Consider the following 17395-nt stretch of genomic DNA (forward strand, 5'->3'; position numbering starts at 1 on the left):
CCCTTCATGGGGACTGGCTGGGCCTTCATGTGAAACTCTCCACTCTGGCTGTGCCTCTTTATGGCTCAGCTTTGCTTCCCAGTGACACCAAGAGAGGAACCAAAAGAAAATAAGAATGGTCACAGGTAAAGATGTCTTGAGTCTGCAAGAAGAAACGAATGTAGAGTGAAACAGCCGTGCCGAGCTAGTCTGGTGTGGAGGGCGCACCGGCCACGGGAGGTGACGGCTGTGCCTAGACGTGTCCTGGCTCCCTCTGCCCCTCGCCAGCAGTGTTCAGCCTGGCTTTCCCTCCCCCGCAGCTCTGACCTGCCCACCAGCGCCTGGGCCTCCCCGGGCCTCCGCCTCACCTAAGCTGTCCTCCAGAGCACGCAGCTGGTCCGCGCGCTTCTGCGTCTGCGCTGTGCAGCCTTGGAGCGTGCGCCGGAGAACCCGCAGTTCCGTAAGGAGCAGCCTGGTGGCTGCGGCTTCCAGCCGGCTCAGAGCTGCTCAGCGCGTGGGCTCCTCACCGACCGCTGGGGCTAGTTACACTGGTTGGTTGTCTCTCCACCGGGCCTTCATACAGATCAGGCTTTTTGAAGATGAAGGGGTTTCTCTGTGTAATCGTAGAGCAAAGGGACAGAAAAGATTTTTAGCAGCTGGGAAGAGCGTCCCTCCACACGCACCTGTTCCTCCAGAGGGTGCAGTTCCGGCCCCCGTGGGCTTGCCGTCCAGTGGGAGACAGCTGTGTTTCCTCACCTCCCAGGGGGCTCAGGACACACTGGGGATGCACCCTGGAACGGACCCTGAGGCCTGTGGAGGGTCGAGGTCTGAAGTCGGCCCTGTTGTCATGAAGTTGCGTTCGGGCCGAGGAAGGAGAGGTGGGCAGGCCTGGCTGCTAGACCCGGGTGAGGATTTTAGACTTTGTCCTGAGGGGGATGAGTGGACACTGAAGGATTTGAAGGGAAAGGCTGGCACAGGTAGGGTGGGTGCTGCGGAGAGGTTGCTCTGGCTGCAGTCTGGGGAGTTGGCGGCCGTGGGCACCTGCAGTCTGGAGGCAGCTGGCGCTGCTCCCGCTGGCTGAGCTCGGAGCTGGAGCCGTCTGCCTGCTGCCCTGGGCCTGGAGACGCCGCCGCGGGGGGCAGCTGGTGCAGCTGTCCCCGTCCCCACTGGGCCTGGTGTGAGGGCGCCAGAGTTAAGTGTCGCTCGGGCCTGGAGTTCCGTAAGCTTATTCTCTGAGCCACAAAGAGGGAGGTGTCTCCAAAGATAGCGTGAGATTCCCTTTAACTTTCATCCGCTGCAGGCTGTTCTGCTTCTGCAGCTGTGAGAAAAACTCATCTCAATAAAAATGCATCAATCATGAAGTCAGTTAGCATGAAATGGGTAGAAGGTTTTAGTTCTAGCAGCTTCATTCTCCAAAAGTCAGAAGATGATTAAAAAGAAAAAAAGTATTGGAGGCATTAGAACCTGCGAAGATTTAATATTCATTGCTCAGAAATTGAGGCTAATGGGACAATTATTATTTTTCAATGTATTTTTATTTATTTGGTCATGCTGTGGGGCATGTGGGATCCTGGCTCCCCATCAGTGATTGACCCCGGGCCCCCTGCGCTGGCAGTGTGGCGTCTTAGCCACTGAACTGCCAGGAGCGTCTTAAGCTCCGTTACTTCTGGGTCAGTTTTGGTGAATTTTAGGCTGTATTCCACTTGTCATCAAATCTTTAACTTGTTACTCAATAATAGCTTCTTTTTAGTGATTGATCATTTTCTGTCAATCTTTTTTTCCCCACTCAAAAGCTTTTCTTTTTTTTTTTTTTTACTTAATCTGTCAAGGGTCCTTAAAATTTTGAAAGTTTTTAAAAAAGATACTTTCCTAGAAAACTTTGAAGGTCTGAGGGAATCCTATATACTTTTTAAGATTTCCTGCTCATTCACTTATTTTAGACTCAAAATAATTTTCTGAGAAGGACTGATGCTAAAGCTGAAACTCCAGTACTTTGGCCACCTCATGCAAAGAGTTGACTCATTGGAAAAACTCTGATGCTGGGAGGGGTTGAGGGCAGGAGGAGAAGGGGATGACAGAGGATGAGATGGCTGGATGGCATCACCGACTCGATGGACACGAGTCTGAGTGAACTCTGGGAGTTGGTGATGGACAGGGAGGCCTGGCATGCTGCGATCCATGGGGTCGCAGAGTCGGACACGACTGAGCGACTGAACTGAAGCATTCAGATGCTGAACTGAACCTACCACAGGTTTTAATAAAATACCATGAATTCCAGTGCCGTCCTAATACTGCATTCTCAGATGAGAGGGAAAGCTTTCCGCATGAGCAGGTGACCTGGGTGTTTTATAACCGGACCTGCGGAACCCTGGGTAGTGATGGCAGAGCAGACACAACCTCCTGCGACGCTCTCTGTGGTCTGAATTGTTCATGCTGAGGGGCTGCACCAAGCTTTGTAACCCACTTCCGACCAAACCTGATGCTATCCTGGTCGTGTTTTAAACTCTTCCTGTTTTTAGACTGCTTGGGAATTAGACGATTTAGGAAGGTCGTAGCTTCCGAGGGGAGTAGGATGCCGGCCGGTGGTGCTGTGTTTAGCTGTCTGCTTCAGTCAGTGCCAAGTTCTCAGGATGCTTGGTGTGGGTTGGTGGTGATTAGTGGAGGCCATCCAAGCGAAAACTGTCAGTGTTTCCTAAACAGTGACTTGGTTTCCTTTCTCAGTCTCCACTTGGTCCTTTAGCTGTCAGGGGTTGAGTCTAGGGACCTAAGAGATGGTCAGGCCACTCCGTGGACAGAAGGCTGAGGCCCGCACGGAGAGCTGAGCTCCCCCGGCCTCGCCTCTCTCCCGCGCTGCTCCTTCCAAGGCGGCCGTTGCAGAGCACACGCGGCCCTGGCGACCTGCGCTAATCCATGCAATCACTGGCTCTGCTTGGGCAACAGACTCATCAGGGTGCGGCCTCCTGGTGCCGTTGAGAGCCGCCCATGCTGCCTGTGGCCTCCTCGCCAGTGGCCTCTGTCCCACCAACACGCCGTGCTGTTTCCCCCTCATCAGCAGAAAGGCATTTGGGCTGCTTCCAGATTTTGGCGGTTATGCGTGAAGCCACTTTAAACAGTCGTATCTAGGTTTTAGTGTGAGCATATGTACTCACGCACCTTGCGTAAACAACCTGGGAAGGGGTTGCTGGCTTGTATAAGAGTGTGTTTAATTTTATAATGGAGTGCAGGCTTTTTTCCCAAAGTGGTTGTATCAGTTTGCATTGCCACAAGCGATATTTAAGAGCTTGATTGTTCTACATTCTTGACAGCTCTTGTTTTGGCAGGTTCTATTTTTTTATAGCCATATTAATAGGTGTGGAGTGGCGTCTCGTGGTTCTGACTTGCATTTCCCTTTTGACTCGTGATGCTGAGTGTTTTTGTTTTTTTTTTTAAATGCTTGTTTGCATCTTTATGTCTTCCTGGGAAGCTTTTATATATTTTGCCCATTTTTAAATTGGGTGGTATGTTTTCTTATTGTGGAGTTTTGAGACATCTTTGTATATTCTAGAAACAAGTCCTTTTATGGATTTGCATGTATATTCTCCCAGCCTGTGGCTTGTCTTTCGATTTTCCTAATAGTATCTTTAGGAGAAAAGACGATTTTAGCTTTGAAGTCCAGGTCCTTTATTCCTTGTTTTGTGGATTGTGCTTCTGGTGTTGTATGTGAGAAATCTTTGCCTAATCTAAGGGTGTAGGATTTTTACTGTGTTTTAGGAATTCTATGGATTGCATTTTTCGTTTTAGATCTTTGCTCCGTCTTGCGTTAATTTTTGTACATGGTAGAAAGCACAGGTTGACGCTGGTTTTCGTCTGAGGATGTAAACTCTTCCAGCGCCGTTGTTGAGCATGTTTGGTGATATTGCTGGTATAAAGCACAGGTTGACGCTGGTTTTGGTCTGAGGATGTAAACTCTTCCAGAGCCGTTGTTGAGCATGCTTGGTGGTATTGCTGTTCAGTCACTGAGTCGTGTCTGACTCTCTGTGCCCCCATGGACTGCAGCATACCGGGCTTCCCTGTCCATCACCATCTCCCAGAGTTTGCTCAAACTCATGCCCATTGAGTCGGTGATGCCATCCAACCATCTCATCTTCTTTTGCCCCCTTCTCCTTCTGTCCTCAGTCTTTCCCAGCATCAGGGTCTTTTTCCAGTGAGTTGACTCTTCGCATTAGATGGCCAAAGTATTGTAGCTTCAGCTTCAGCATTAACCTAAAGGTTAATTTCCTTTAGGATTGACTGGTTTGATCTCCTGGCAGTCCAAGGGACTCTCAAGTCTTCTCCAGGACCATAGTTGGAAAGCATCAATTCTTCTGCGTTCAGCCTTCTTTCTGGTCCAACTCTCATGTCCATACATGACTACTGGAAAAACCATAGCTTTAATTATACGGACCTTGTTGGCAAAGTGATGTCTCTGCTTTTTAATATGTTGTCTAGGTTTGTCATAGCTTTTCTTACAAGGAGCAAATATCTTTTAATTTCATGGCTATAGTCAGTACGCCAAAGCCTTTGTGTGGATCACAACAAACTGTGGAAAATTCTTCAAGATATGGGAATACCAGACCACCCGACCTGCCCCCTAGAAATCTGTATGCAGGTCAAGAAGCAACAGTTAGAAATGTACACGGAACAACAGACTTGTTCCAAATCGGGAAAGGAGTGCATCAAGACTGTATATTGTCAGCCTGCTTATTTAACTTATGTAGAGTACATCATGCAAAACGCTGGGCTAGATGAAGCACAAGCTGGAATCAAGATTGACAGGAGGAATATCAATAACCTCAGATATGTGGATGACACCACCTTATGGCAGAAAGTGAAGAACTAAAGAGCCTCTTGATGAAAGTGAAAGAGGAGAGTGAAAAACTGGCTGAAAACTCAACATTCAGAAAACTAAGATTATGGCATCAGGTCCCATCACTTCATGGCAAATAGATGGGGAAACAGTGGAAACGGTGAGAGATTTTATATTCTTGGGCTCCAAAATCACTGCAGATGGTGACTGCAGCCATGAAATTAAAAGACGTTTACTCCTTGGGAGAAAAGCTGTGACCAACCTAGACAGCATATTAAAAAGAGACATTACTTTGCCAACAAAGGTTCGTCTAGTCAAAGCTATGGTTTTTCCAGTGGTCATGTATGGATGTGAGAGTCGGACTGTAAAGAAAGCTGAACACCGAAGAGCTGATGCTTTTGAACTGTGATGTTGGAGAAAACTCTTGATTGAGAGTCCCTTGGACTGCAAGGAGATCCAACCAGTCAATCCTAAAGGAAATGAGTCCTGAATATGCATTGGAAGGACTGATGCTGAAGCTGAAACTCCCAATACTTTGGCCACCTGATGTGAAGAACTGAGTCATTGGAAAAGACTGATGCTGGGAAAGATTGAAGGCGGGAGGAAAAGGGGACGACAGAGGATGAGATGGTTGGATGGCATCACCGACTCGACGGACATGGATTTGAGTGAACTCCGGGAGTTGGTGATGGACAGGGAAGCCTGGCATGTTTTAGTCCATGGGGTCGCAAAGAGTCAGATGCAACTGAGCCACTGAACTGAACTGAATGAACTGTTTGTGTTAATGCTGTTTATTATAGTTCTTTTAATTTGGATATCTCTGGCACATAGTCTTAAAAAGAGGAAGCTAACAAGGGTCTTTAATATATCCGGACTGTTCGTTTTATAATATGTTATATAATACTAGAGGTCCATTTAGTTGTATGTTAACTCCACGCTTTTTGTTGAAGGTCTCAAGATTCTGCCCTCCAAGAAAATCTCACCATGATTGGATAGGACCTCCGGATAAATATTCAAACCTTCGACCGATTCACTTTTACATCCCTGAAAATGAGTCACCATTGGAACAAAAGCTAAGGGAATTGAGACAAGAAACACAAGAATGGAACCAACAGTTCTGGGCAGACCAGAATTTGACTTTTCAGAAGGTATGTTTAGGTTTCAGGTCAGAAAGTGCAATAATACAGTTGGCCACTTGGGGGCGCTGGATCTTTAGTATCTGCTCTGCCTTTCAGTTCCTTGGTAGCTCCTCAGTCCCTCCCCTCCATACATACACGTGGGTATATATACCTAGAGGTTTAAAATCAGTGTGTAACTGTAGAGAAGAAACATTGGTCCTTCATAGGCTCACAGGTCTTGAGACTCTCCAAGAACTAAAGGGAGTGAGTCGGAGGGCCAGAGCTCGGACCGTGTGCTCCGGTGCATGCACGCCGGTGTGTGTGTTGATGACAGCCTGCGTGTGGTCTTTCTTCCCGAGAATTCAGAGTCCGTAACAGCATGCTCATCAGTAAGCTACGTGAGAAAGAAGTCTAACTAATCCGGAAGGGAGACTTGGGCGGTGCGTGTTTATCCATTTGGGCAGGCTAAGTCAAATGGAGTATATTTATTGTCTGTGGATTTCTAAACAAACAGTGTCTGCCTAAGTTTATTAAAGCTCTCATTTTCAAATCCTCTCTCAAGCCCGGAACTTTTAACTAAGCTGACATGGTTTAAAACGGGCTTTGAGATGGACTGCTTCTCAGGAGACCCACATCCAGACTTCTCCAGAGCGCTGAGAGCTTGTCCCAGCCAAGGGAACAGAGAGACGAAGAAAGGGAGTTCTGATAGCTGTCTTCTTTCAGGAAAAAGAAGAATTTGTTCGCTCAAGACTCAAAGCCAAAGGCCTGGATCTGAGAGCTGCATCAGGTTAGTCTGCTCTTCTCCTGCGCTCCCTGCCCTGCTGGGGTACCTGTATGGCAAGAGGAAGAAGAAAGGCTGCTGGGGGCTTCCGTGGCAGACTGCAGGGGGCGCCGGTCGGACCACTGGCCGAGGAACCGAGATCCTGCTTGTCTCTGCACGGCCGAGAAAGGAAGCAGGGGCCTGGGGGCTGTTGAATGAAGCAGCGAGAGCTCCGGGGATGGGTCTGGCTCCGTGGGGTAGACAAGTTCTCGGTGGGACGTGTGTCCGTCCTCCCCACGTTCCCTCTCCTCCCTCTGGGCGAGGTCAGCCCTCTCATCATTCTGGGTCCTTCCAGTCGGTGACTGCTTGCTGACCTTTGGACTTCCATCCTGAGGTCCCGTGGCTTCAGCAGCCTCTGTCTCCTGCTCTGGCCTCTCCTCCTGGTCCCACCGGCCGTGAGCTGGAGGCCACGGGGTCACCCTGAAAGCCTCTCCCCACCCTGTGGTCTGCCCCCCCAGTTTTCCTCTGAGGCGTTGCTCAGCACTTCTGCTGCCCGCCGTCCGGGAAACAGGGCTGTGATTCAGGCCCCGGTTACTCTGCCTGGTGTAGGATCTTCTGATTGGCTCCCTGGCCCCCAGGCTTGGAATCAGGGGTCTTCAAGCCTTCTGCAAAGAGCTGGATAGTAAATAGTTGAGTCCTTCCTGGCCATGATGGTCTCTCCTTCAACTACTCAGCTCTACTGCTGGTCTGTGAAAGCAGCTGTAGAAAATACATAAGTTAATGGGTGTGAACTTGCCCCAATAAAACTTTGTTTACAAAACCAGGTGTAGGCCAGGTTTGGCCTACAGGCTGTAGTTTAACCCCTCATGCCTGAAATCCATTCTTTGCAGTGTAGCCAGACTCTTCTACAAAACGCAGCTTTGACAGTAGCCCCTCAGCTTGTTTAGGCTTTTAGATTTCCTGTGGCAGCAGAAGGACAGCCGTGCCCCTCCATGTGGATCAGAGGCCGGCCCGGCCCCTGCCGTCTCGCCCCTCTCTCGCCCCCAGGCTGCGCCCCTGACGTGCTGGGCGCAGGCTGCGCTCGGCTCCCCCTGCTTGCTGTGCTGGCCTGCCTTTGTGGATGGAGAGTCTAGTGCTCAAAATAACCGTTCATCGTTTTCTCCAGCTGTTGATGTTAGACCTGAGTGACGTTATGTACTGGTGGTTAAGCAGACGTCTCCTGCTTAACATTCTGATGGGAAACCTGAGACCACTGACCCCCACAGCCAGGCCTGTGCTGGAACATTCTGATGGGAAATGTGATGGGTCAGTGAGACCACTGACCCCACAGCCAGGCCTGTGCTGGAACATTCTGATGGGAAATGTGATGGGTCAGTGAGACCACTGACCCCACAGCCAGGCCTGTGCTGGAACATTCTGATGGGAAATGTGATGGGTCAGTGAGACCACTGACCCCCACAGCCAGGCCTGTGCTGGAACATTCTGATGGGAAACGTGATGGGTCAGTGAGACCACTGACCCCACAGCCAGGCCTGTGCTGGAACATTCTGATGGGAAATGTGATGGGTCAGTGAGAGCACTGACCCCTACAGCCAGGCCTGTGCTGGAACATTCTGATGGGAAACCTGATGGGTCAGTGAGACCACTGACCCCCACAGCCAGGCCTGTGCTGGAACATTCTGATGGGAAACGTGATGGGTCAGTGAGACCACTGACCCCCACAGCCAGGCCTGTGCTGGAACATTCTGATGGGAAACGTGATGGGTCAGTGAGACCACTGACCCCACAGCCAGGCCTGTGCTGGAACATTCTGATGGGAAACGTGATGGGTCAGTGAGACCACTGACCCCACAGCCAGGCCTGTGCTGGGCTGGAGCACCGCCACTGACTGCTCACTGCGGGGTCCGGGGCTGGGGAGGGCGGAGCCAGCCCAGGTGCGGTGTCCCAGCAGGCTTTATTTGTTGTTTGTCTGCTGGGCAATAAATGTATTTCTAAATTAATTTCTTCGGTTGCATCAGGATCGTTACTGTGGCATGAGGGATCTTCTGATCCCGTGCACAGGCTTCTCTCTAGCTGTGGTGTGTGAGCTTAGCTGCTCCTTGGCATGTGGGGTCTTAGTTCCCTGACCAGGGATCAAACCTGCATCCACTGTGTTGGCAAGCGGATTCTTAACCGCTGGATGACCAGGGACGTCCCCAGCAATCAATATTTTAATTTTTGTTTTATTTTTTATGATGACAGTCTTCAAGTTTTTTTTCTTTTTTCAAATACAAAGCTAAACCACAAGCAGGTACAGCTGAGACGTTTTATCTCACATTTGCACACTCCCATCGAATCCTCCTCCAAGTGTGAGGCCAGGGCGGGGCCGTCGAGGTGAGGCGGGCTCTCCCAAAGCCTGGAGTGGTGGCTCTGGCCCCAGGACTGCCCCGCCATCTGCACGCACTCTCTGCTGCTGCCCGCAGTGGCTCCTGGAGTGGGCACTGCTAGTCATTGTTATTCTCCGGAAGGACTGAGGGCAATGCTGAAGCTCCAGTGCTTTGGCCACCAGATGCAAAGAGCCAACTCACCGGGAAAGACCCTGATGCTGGGAAAGATCGAGGGCAGGAGGAGAAGGGGGTGGCAGAGAATGAGATGGTTGGACGGCATCACCAGCTCCATGGACGTGAGTTTGGGAGACGGTGAAGGGCAGGGGAGCCTGGGGTGCTGTAGTCCAAGGGGTCGCAGAGTCAGACATGACTGACCGACTGAGCAGCAACAGCTGTGACTTTAACCGTTTTGTGGAGGAGGTGCCTGAGGGCAAGCTGCTTGACCACAGTCACACAGTGAGTAAGTGGAGGGGCCAGGTACCGTCCTGGAGAATGGGTCCCCGGCCACAGCCACGAGCCCTCTCCTGACAGACGGGGAGGTTGTTCTGGGTCTTTTGTTACTGTTGTGGATGGCGTGACTGAGTATTGAAAGATGGGCCTTAATTAGATTTCAGATTAGTCTGGTAAGAAAACGGGAAGGAATGTACTGAAGAAAGGCCTCAGGGAGGGGGCTGCCCGCCCTGTCGGCCGCTCAGACAGTCAGGAGCTTGCAGCGAGGGAGATGCGGTGTGTGTGTGGGGGGTAGCGGCTGTGTCGCCCCCTTGGGCCGGAACCCGCGGGTGTGATGCCTGAGTGTAGGGGTCCCACAGAACCCAGGGAAGAGGCGTTTGTGTAATACATGATGTTGGAGAAAGTAAGTGCTTTTAGCCCAAAAGGATCAATTTAGATTCATGCTCCCTGTAATTTGAGTATATTCCAAATGGATCAGGTTAATTATTAAGAATCAATTGTTCCTGGAGTAAAAAGCAAAGTGCATCACTCCCAGCTGTAGAGAGTCTAACAGGACAAAAGCTGCCGCCATTACTGGAGTGGCGGCGAGTCCCCGCGCTCATCAGTCAAGGCATGCCGCCATTACTGGAGTGGCGGCGAGTCCCCACGCTCGTCAGTAAAGGCAAAGGATTCTAGAAGGTCAGAACCAACAGTCTGGCTTGGGTAGCGTCCGCCGTGGTCTCTCCTTCTGGAAGGAGAGTTTGCTGAGGATACAGGGAAGTGCTCAGACCCGGGCGCAGGCCTCACTGACCCCGGTGCCCCCTGCTCTGGTGTGCACTCCGCTCTGCCCCCGCTTCGGCCTTCTCTTGCTGTGAATGGGCTTTCTCTCCCAAGTCCAAGGAAGTCGCCAGCCCGAGGCTCCTCCCAGGCCACGTTCTGTCCATTGAGTGCAGCAGACTCGATGCCCAGGAGGCCTGAGGGCCGGGCAGGCAGACACGTTAGCAGTGGACAGCAGGCTGGGGGCATTTGTAGCAGAGGTGGGGAGGCAGTCTGGACTCTCTGAAATGAAGCCATAACAAATTCGCAGGAGTAACAGGACACCTACAGATGAATAATGTAACTCCAAGAAAAAAATTGGCTCAAACTCCGTATCTTGCAGTGCATGTTAAACCAGCAGCCAGCCCTCATTTGACACTTAACTGGACCCAACGCGAAGATGTTTTCCCAGCTCCCTTCCAGAAGGATTCAGCTGCATGGAGTATGCCTATGCTAGGAGGCAGGGAAATTATGGCCGCAGAACATCTAAGAGTTTACCCTGGAGAAAGGGTTCTCCTGCCATGCAGCGTTCTCTCTCAGAGCCAACAGTGGGGAGTGTCTGCGCTGCGCCATGCTAAGTCGCTTCGGTCATGCCCGAGTCTCTTGCGACTGCAGCCCACCAGGCTCCTCTGTCCGCGGGACTGTACAGGCGAGAGTCCGTGAGAGTGGGTTGCTGTGCCCTCCTCCAGGGGATCTTCCCGACCTGGGGATTGAACCCACGACTCCTGCAGCTCCCGCATTGTAGGTGGATCATTCACCATCTGAGCCAGCAGGGAAGTGTCTGATAATTTTAGATAAGGCCATGGGGGCCCACTGGCCCTAGGTGTTCTCTGGAATGTTCTTCAGCAGTAGAGAAAACTTGTTGATTTAATTTCAAGTGCAGTAAGCAGAACACCATGACGTCACCTCGGCCTGTCCTGATTCTACCTCGTTTGTAGGGCAGGTGTGGCGGGACTCGCGCCCCTGGCTCCCTTCATTGCAGGAGTGTTTGTGCGGGTGTGGGGGTGCTATCAGGATGGAAGCGCCCCCTCGGTCCTCAGTGAGAGTGTAATGAAGTGGGTTGTCCCACCTCCTTCGTTTACTAGTTCAGTGTCGCACTGCAGTGTTGATGGGCGTGGAATCCGAACGGCTCAGCAGTTACGGCGCAGCTGCTTTATGCTGAGCGCCAGCCGGGAACGTCTGGGCAGGACCCCAGCCTCGACGGTGGCTGGAGGGTGCCCTGCCTGCCCTCAGCGCCCTGGGGAACGTCTGGGCAGGACCCCAGCCTCGACCAGTGGCTGGAGGGTGCCCTGCCTGCCCTCAGCGCCCTGGGGAACGTCTGGGCAGGACCCCAGCCTCGACCAGTGGCTGGAGGGTGCCCTGCCTGCCCTCAGCGCCCTGGGGAACGTCTGGGCAGGACCCCAGCCTCGACCAGTGGCTGGAGGGCGCCCTGTCTGCCCTCGGCACCCTGCCTGCCCTCGGCGCCCTGCCTGCCCTCAGCGCCCTGGGGAACGTCTGGGCAGGACCCCAGCCTCGACAGTGGCTGAAGGGTTCCCTGCCTGCGCTCAGCGCCCTGGGGAACATCTGGGCAGGACCCCAGCCTCAACCAGTGGCTGGAGGGCGCCCTGCCTGCCCTCAGCACCCTGGGGCTCCTGCTCCTCGGCCAGCAGCAGCGACGGGTTTCCGGCCCGGCCTGCCTGCCTCGCGGCCGTGACTCACTTTGTTTCAAAGCAGCCTTATGAGGTGTGCTGTGGCGATCCGGGTCCTGGAGACGGGAGACGCCACAGGCCGGCCACAGGCCAGTGAGGGTCAGAACCCCGTCCCAGGGAGCTGCCACCTGCTCTGCCCGAACGGCGCTGCCCTCCTCTCCGCTCCTCCCATCCTGGGAGCGGCTGGGGACGCTGGAGGAGGGCGCCCACTCGCCTCTTCCTGGAGGACCGCTGGGGCCCCACCCCCTGAGGCTGCCAGCCCCATGCTCCCGCCCTGCCAGCCCCTCCCACCGGGCTCCCCACTTGCTGTCTGCAGACCCTCATTTGCTCTGCCTGGGCCGCTCCCCTTTCTCTGCCCTACAGGATCCTATTCATCCTTCAAGACCCACCCAGCTTGACCGTCACCTTCCCTGGATCCTTCAGCTTCCCTCTCCTCCTCGGGCGGCTGTTTCCCCTCTTTCCCTGGTTAGCATCCATCCATTGGTTGATTTCCAGTATTTATCCAACAGCTGCCACATCCAGGCTAGTCTGGGGACTGGTGGGGACAAGAGAGCCGTGGCCCCGCCTCTGTGGGGCTGGTTTCCTTGGGGGGGCGGGGGCCCCACGCAGTGACTGTGCTCTGCACTCCTGGGTCGTTGACCCCTGGAGGAGAGGGAAGCTGGGAGGGCAGAGGAAGAGGTCGTTTGCACAGGGGCCTGGGGGGGCAGCGGGGGAGGTTGGGGAGGAGCTTCTAGATGGAGGTTTTGAGGAGCAGCAGGGGCCTGGGTCAGAGGAGCGAGGACTTCACCAGGGCAGGGGGTGTCCAGGTGGCGCATGGGCTGCTCGGCAGGCTGGCGGGGATGTGGCCCCTGTCTCCTGACTGGGGACGGCCACGATTGTGCTGTGCGCTCTGTGTTTGCCTGTGTGCTGTGTGGACACAGCGTTGGCCACGTCCCTCCTGTTTCTGTAAAGCTGTGCCCGGGGGTTGCCTTCCTGGCTCTGGCTCTGTCTCCCCCAAATCCTGGTGGGCTGGAAGCGTCAGCGTCGCTCTGCAGCCAGGAGACGCGGCCTCCCCCTGGAGACGGCACCCTTCAGGGGCGGGTGGGCTCGCCCTCCACGTGGGTGCACGCTGCAGGTACAGGCGCTTGGGCCTCCCAAGCCGGAGCGCCCCTCCCGCGCGGCCTCCTGCAGCGCCCCTCCCGCGCGGCCTCCTGCCTGGGCCCGGAGCCCCGTCTGCTGGGCCGTCCCGCGTCACGGGAGCGCCACTGCGTGCCCCGGCAGGCTGTGGCCTCTGTCCTGAGTGGCCTTGCACGTCTGGTGAGCGTGTAGGGGGGCAGGAGGATTCCTGAGAGTAGGCGCCACGCTGGGCATCTCCTCCCGTGAGGTGACCAGGGTCTAATGATAGAGGAAGATAGTCTTTCCTTCCTAAGTCTTTTTTAATCGCTGAGATGTGATCCTCACACCATAGAACACACACTCTAGAAGTGTGCAGCTCAGAAGCTTCACTGCTGACAAGACTGTCCACCCATCAGCACTGTCTGATCCCCGAGAAGAGAGTCTGTACCCATTGGCGGTCATTCCCAGCTGCCTCCTCCCACTAACTCCCGGCAGCCACCGCTCTACTTCTGTCTCCATGGATTTATCTATTCTGGACATTTCCAGATAAATGGCATCCTATACAGGCATCCCTTATTTGTACTTTGAGGATGCTGTGTTTTTTTTTTTTTTTTACAGATTAGATGTTTTATGGAGCAAGTCTGTTGGCGCAGTTTTTCCAACGGCGTTATTTTGCAATTAAGTTTTGTGTGTTTTTTGAGAGAGAATGCTGTTGCACACATGGTGGAGCACAGTGTGGTGTGAACGTGCCCCTGGGAGGACGGCTGCTTGGCCACCTCATGGCTCAGTCGCAGCACCGGGGCCTCGTTGCAGCAGGCAGGCCCAGCTGCGGCTCAGGAGCTTAGCTGCTCCTCGGCACGTGGAGCCTTAGTTCCCGACCAGGGCCGAACCCTCGTCCCCGGCATTGCAAGGCCAATTCTTAACCCCTTGGACCACCAGGAAGTCCCTAGAATGGTTTTAATTTTATTTTCAAATGGTTTATCGCCCGTGTATCAAAATACAGGTGGTGTCTGTGTATTGATGGTGTACGCTGCAGCCCTGCTGGACTCCCCCGTTATCTCTAGTGATCGTTTGTAGAACCTTCCCCTTGGGTCTTAACGTTTCAGTTGTCTTCAATTTTCAGGTCAGAAAGCGACGCTGAATGCAGAAGAAATGGCTGACTTTTACAAGGAATTTTTAAGTAAAAATTTCCAGAAGCACGTGTATTATAACAGGTGGGTGTCTATTTTTTTCCTGAAAATCTGAAAATCACATCCATGTTGGCAAGGATTGTTTTGCTACCTGAATTTAACATTCTTGTCTATGTTAAAAGTAGACGTTGCTGTCAACTTGGTTTTTGTCCTTTTAAGTAAAGTGGCCGGCTCACAGTCACTGCGCGGCCGCCCCTCGCGGTGTGCACCGCGCGTGGACGGTGAGTTCTGCCCACACTCTCGCTGCCGAGCGGAGCACAGCCCGGGGTAGGGGCAGCCGGGGGGGTCACGGCATCTCGTGCTTGAAAGTGGGGAGGCTCGGAGCCCAGTGGGGTCAGGGAGAGTGGCCCAGCAGGCAACACCAGGGGCTCCCGCAGGCCAGAGACGAAGCCGTTTCAGCCGTGCGAGGATGACGGCTGTTGACAGAGAAGGAGCGGTGAGTCAGAAAGGGACTGTTTTCCTGACGCAGTACTAGATCTGGGCACAATCACCTGCAACTGCCGAAGGCACTGGGCAGCGAGGCCGACGGGGACTCCGCCGTGGCTGGGCCTGGCTGATGGCGCCTGGTCTCCCGGGGCCTCTTCATGCCGTGCGGGGCGAGGCCCTGGCCTGGGTGCGAGGCTGTGAGACGCAGGGAGGCCGCCAGCAGTGCCTGTGAGGTCCTCACCCGCAGAGGGGCTGCCATCGGCCCGGCCCTGGGTCTGACGCCAGGTTATTGGGAGGAGACCAAAGGGTGTGTGCGGAGAGTGCGGTTCACAGGCCGTGCCTCAGTCAGGGTTTGAGGACACAGCTCCCAGATCTGGAGGTGCTACGAGACAGCTGTTGCAGTTTCAGCAAGTAACTGGGATTGAGAAAAATGAGCGAGGAGGGGGCACCGTTACAGGATGAGAGAGACTTCATTCCGGCAAACCCCTGTACAGAGATACTCCTTCCTGACAGAGGAAAGCCAGCAGCGGCTGTGAGTGAGGTCGCATTAATACACAGGGACTGCGAATGGTGAGTTACCGTTCACTTCATCAGGAGGAGTGATGGTGTTGCGGTCCTGTGTGTTAAGTGTTTGGATGATGCACAGTGACACGTGTTCCCAGGCAGGGTGACAGGATATGTTCCGGGGTTTGCTCTGGCATTCCTGGAGCAGTGACCATGCCAAACGGGCAGGTGGGGCAGGGCCTGGAGAGTGGGCTGGTGGTCGAGGCTGGAGGAGCTCTTGAGTGACGCTCGGACGGGAAGCCCAGTCCTGCAGCGTCCAGAGGCTGTTGCGGATGCTGTCATGCGTCACTCTGAACTGGAAGAATTGCTCAGTCAAGCCAGGTTTCCCTGGACCTTTGATTTCTGGCCTGAACATAGCAGGCCGGCACCCTGCTCCCTCTCGGGCCAGCTCCCTCTGTTGTTGCCTGCGGCCCTCTGAATAGAGAGAGGAGCAGAGAGCGGGGCGGCTGTTGTGGAGCCTGAGCGCCCCTCCCCGTGGGCTCACCTCCTTCCCTGCTTTCTTTATGGAAACAGGGAGCGCTTAGTCTGTCTTTCCCACTGCACTTTATCAGTCGGGTTGTCTGTATGCTGCAGTGGAATCTGGCTTTCCCTTAGCAACATGAGAACTTTCGTCTCCATGGGATACCAGTTTCCTTTTTCCCAGAAGCCTTTGTTATTTATTTCGGGCGTTGCTTCCCATTTATCGCGTCACTTGTGGAGAGGGATTTCTGTCTGGTCCTGTGAAGGCTCCGGCAAGCTAGCGTTTTCACCTCTCGCCTTTAAGCCCTTGGGTATTCTGTGTCTTCCATGCTGATCCAGTCCGCCCTTTGAGTCCCATGTGGCCTGGCAGTTCCATGTTCCCTCATTCGCTCATTTGGACGAAAAGCATTGGCGCTTGTTGCATTCTGCTTCCAAGGGCTCAGCACTGGGAGTCTGGAATGTGCGTGTTCCATTGTGGAAACCTGCCAAGTGCTGCCCATTCAGCTGCTGACCCCGTGGTGAATTTGCAAGTTTCGACATGTTCTGTAGAGTAACTCACAGGCGAGTGTGCCTGTGACTGCCTGTAACGCCATCCTAGTATTTCATTTCAATGAGAAGCTGTAGAGACACAAGTTGCCCCAAAGTCCAGATCACCTAGAAAAAGAAGACGCAGAACTCTACGGTGTTGGCATTTGCGACAAGCTAGTGTCTCAAGGTGGAGTGCTTGTGGCATCTGCGTCCTATGCACATAAGGGGCCAGAGCCAGGAGGGTCCGCACCGCTCCTGTTGCTCAGCGGTTGCGCCTGCATCACTCTGTGCTGTTTCCCGGAGAATGCCACAGGGCTCTGGGGGCTTCAGGGCTTCTGAAGGCTCTTCTGGAGCTTCTAGCAGAATCAGAGGAGGGCTGCAGCGGCCTCCAGGAGTGGGAAGGGGGGCCTCTGAGCACATCAGCCTGACGACAGCCGGGGTGCACGGAGAGCAGGCTTTTGTGGACAGTTGGACCTTAGTGAGGGTGGGAGAAGGCAGAGGTGGTGTGGCGGGGCGGGGCGGGGGCAGGGCGGTTCAGATGCCTGGTTGCTGGCCTCGGGTCCCGGGCGCATGCCACCTGTACTCATCTTGTTCCCCTGCAGGGACTGGTACAAGCGTAACTTTGCCATCACCTTCTTCATGGGAAAAGTGGCCCTGGAGAGGATTTGGAACAAGCTTAGGCCGAAACAAAAGAAGACCAGCAGTTAGGAGCCCACCCTCACCCATCCCGCCGGTTCCTCGTCTGAGGTGCCTCGAGAAGCAGCTGCCTCTGGGACTCGTTTCACAAGGGTGCTGAAACCTGTGAGCTCAGGGCAGGCTGGAGGACGCGGGTCCTGGTACTGACGCCGAGGCCCACGTGGCTCTGTCCTGACTGCGAATTCGACACTGGCTCTTGGCCACTGAGGTGATAGCAAATAAAACGCAAGCACTGTCTTCTGAGTTTTTGAATTACAGCAGTTTGAAAGAGAGGGCTTCCCAGGTGGCTCAGTGGTGAAGGAATCCACCTCTAACGCAGGAGGCGCACGTTTGATCCCTGGGTTGGGAGGCTTTCCTGGCGAAGGAAATGGCAACCTGTTCTAGTATTTTTGCCTGGAGAATCCCATGGACAGAAGAGCCCCCGGGCTGTAGTCCATGGGGTCGCAGAGAGTCAGA

At 54.0% G+C, this 17395-nt stretch overlaps 1 protein-coding gene across 2 annotated transcripts in view; it reads left to right on the forward strand.

Annotated features, from left to right (window-relative positions):
* Positions 1–17176, forward strand: part of COA8 (cytochrome c oxidase assembly factor 8) — a 24768-nt gene extending 7592 nt beyond the window's left edge. The window contains exons 2-5 of one of the 2 annotated variants that reach the window (XM_069559894.1): positions 5755–5952; positions 6646–6709; positions 14200–14290; positions 16846–17176. In XM_069559894.1, the coding sequence (XP_069415995.1) occupies positions 5755–5952; positions 6646–6709; positions 14200–14290; positions 16846–16951 (459 nt within the window). In that variant the 3' untranslated portion in view covers positions 16952–17176. Of the gene's footprint in view, positions 1–5754; positions 5953–6645; positions 7952–8540; positions 8683–14199; positions 14291–16845 lie in introns of those variants that run through there. The other variant, XR_011250400.1, reaches the window with a different exon arrangement.
* Positions 17177–17395: the final 219 nt, after the last annotated feature.

This window comes from Ovis canadensis, chromosome 18 (assembly GCF_042477335.2).
Source record: "Ovis canadensis isolate MfBH-ARS-UI-01 breed Bighorn chromosome 18, ARS-UI_OviCan_v2, whole genome shotgun sequence".
In the NCBI taxonomy this organism is placed as follows: Eukaryota; Metazoa; Chordata; class Mammalia; order Artiodactyla; family Bovidae; genus Ovis; species Ovis canadensis.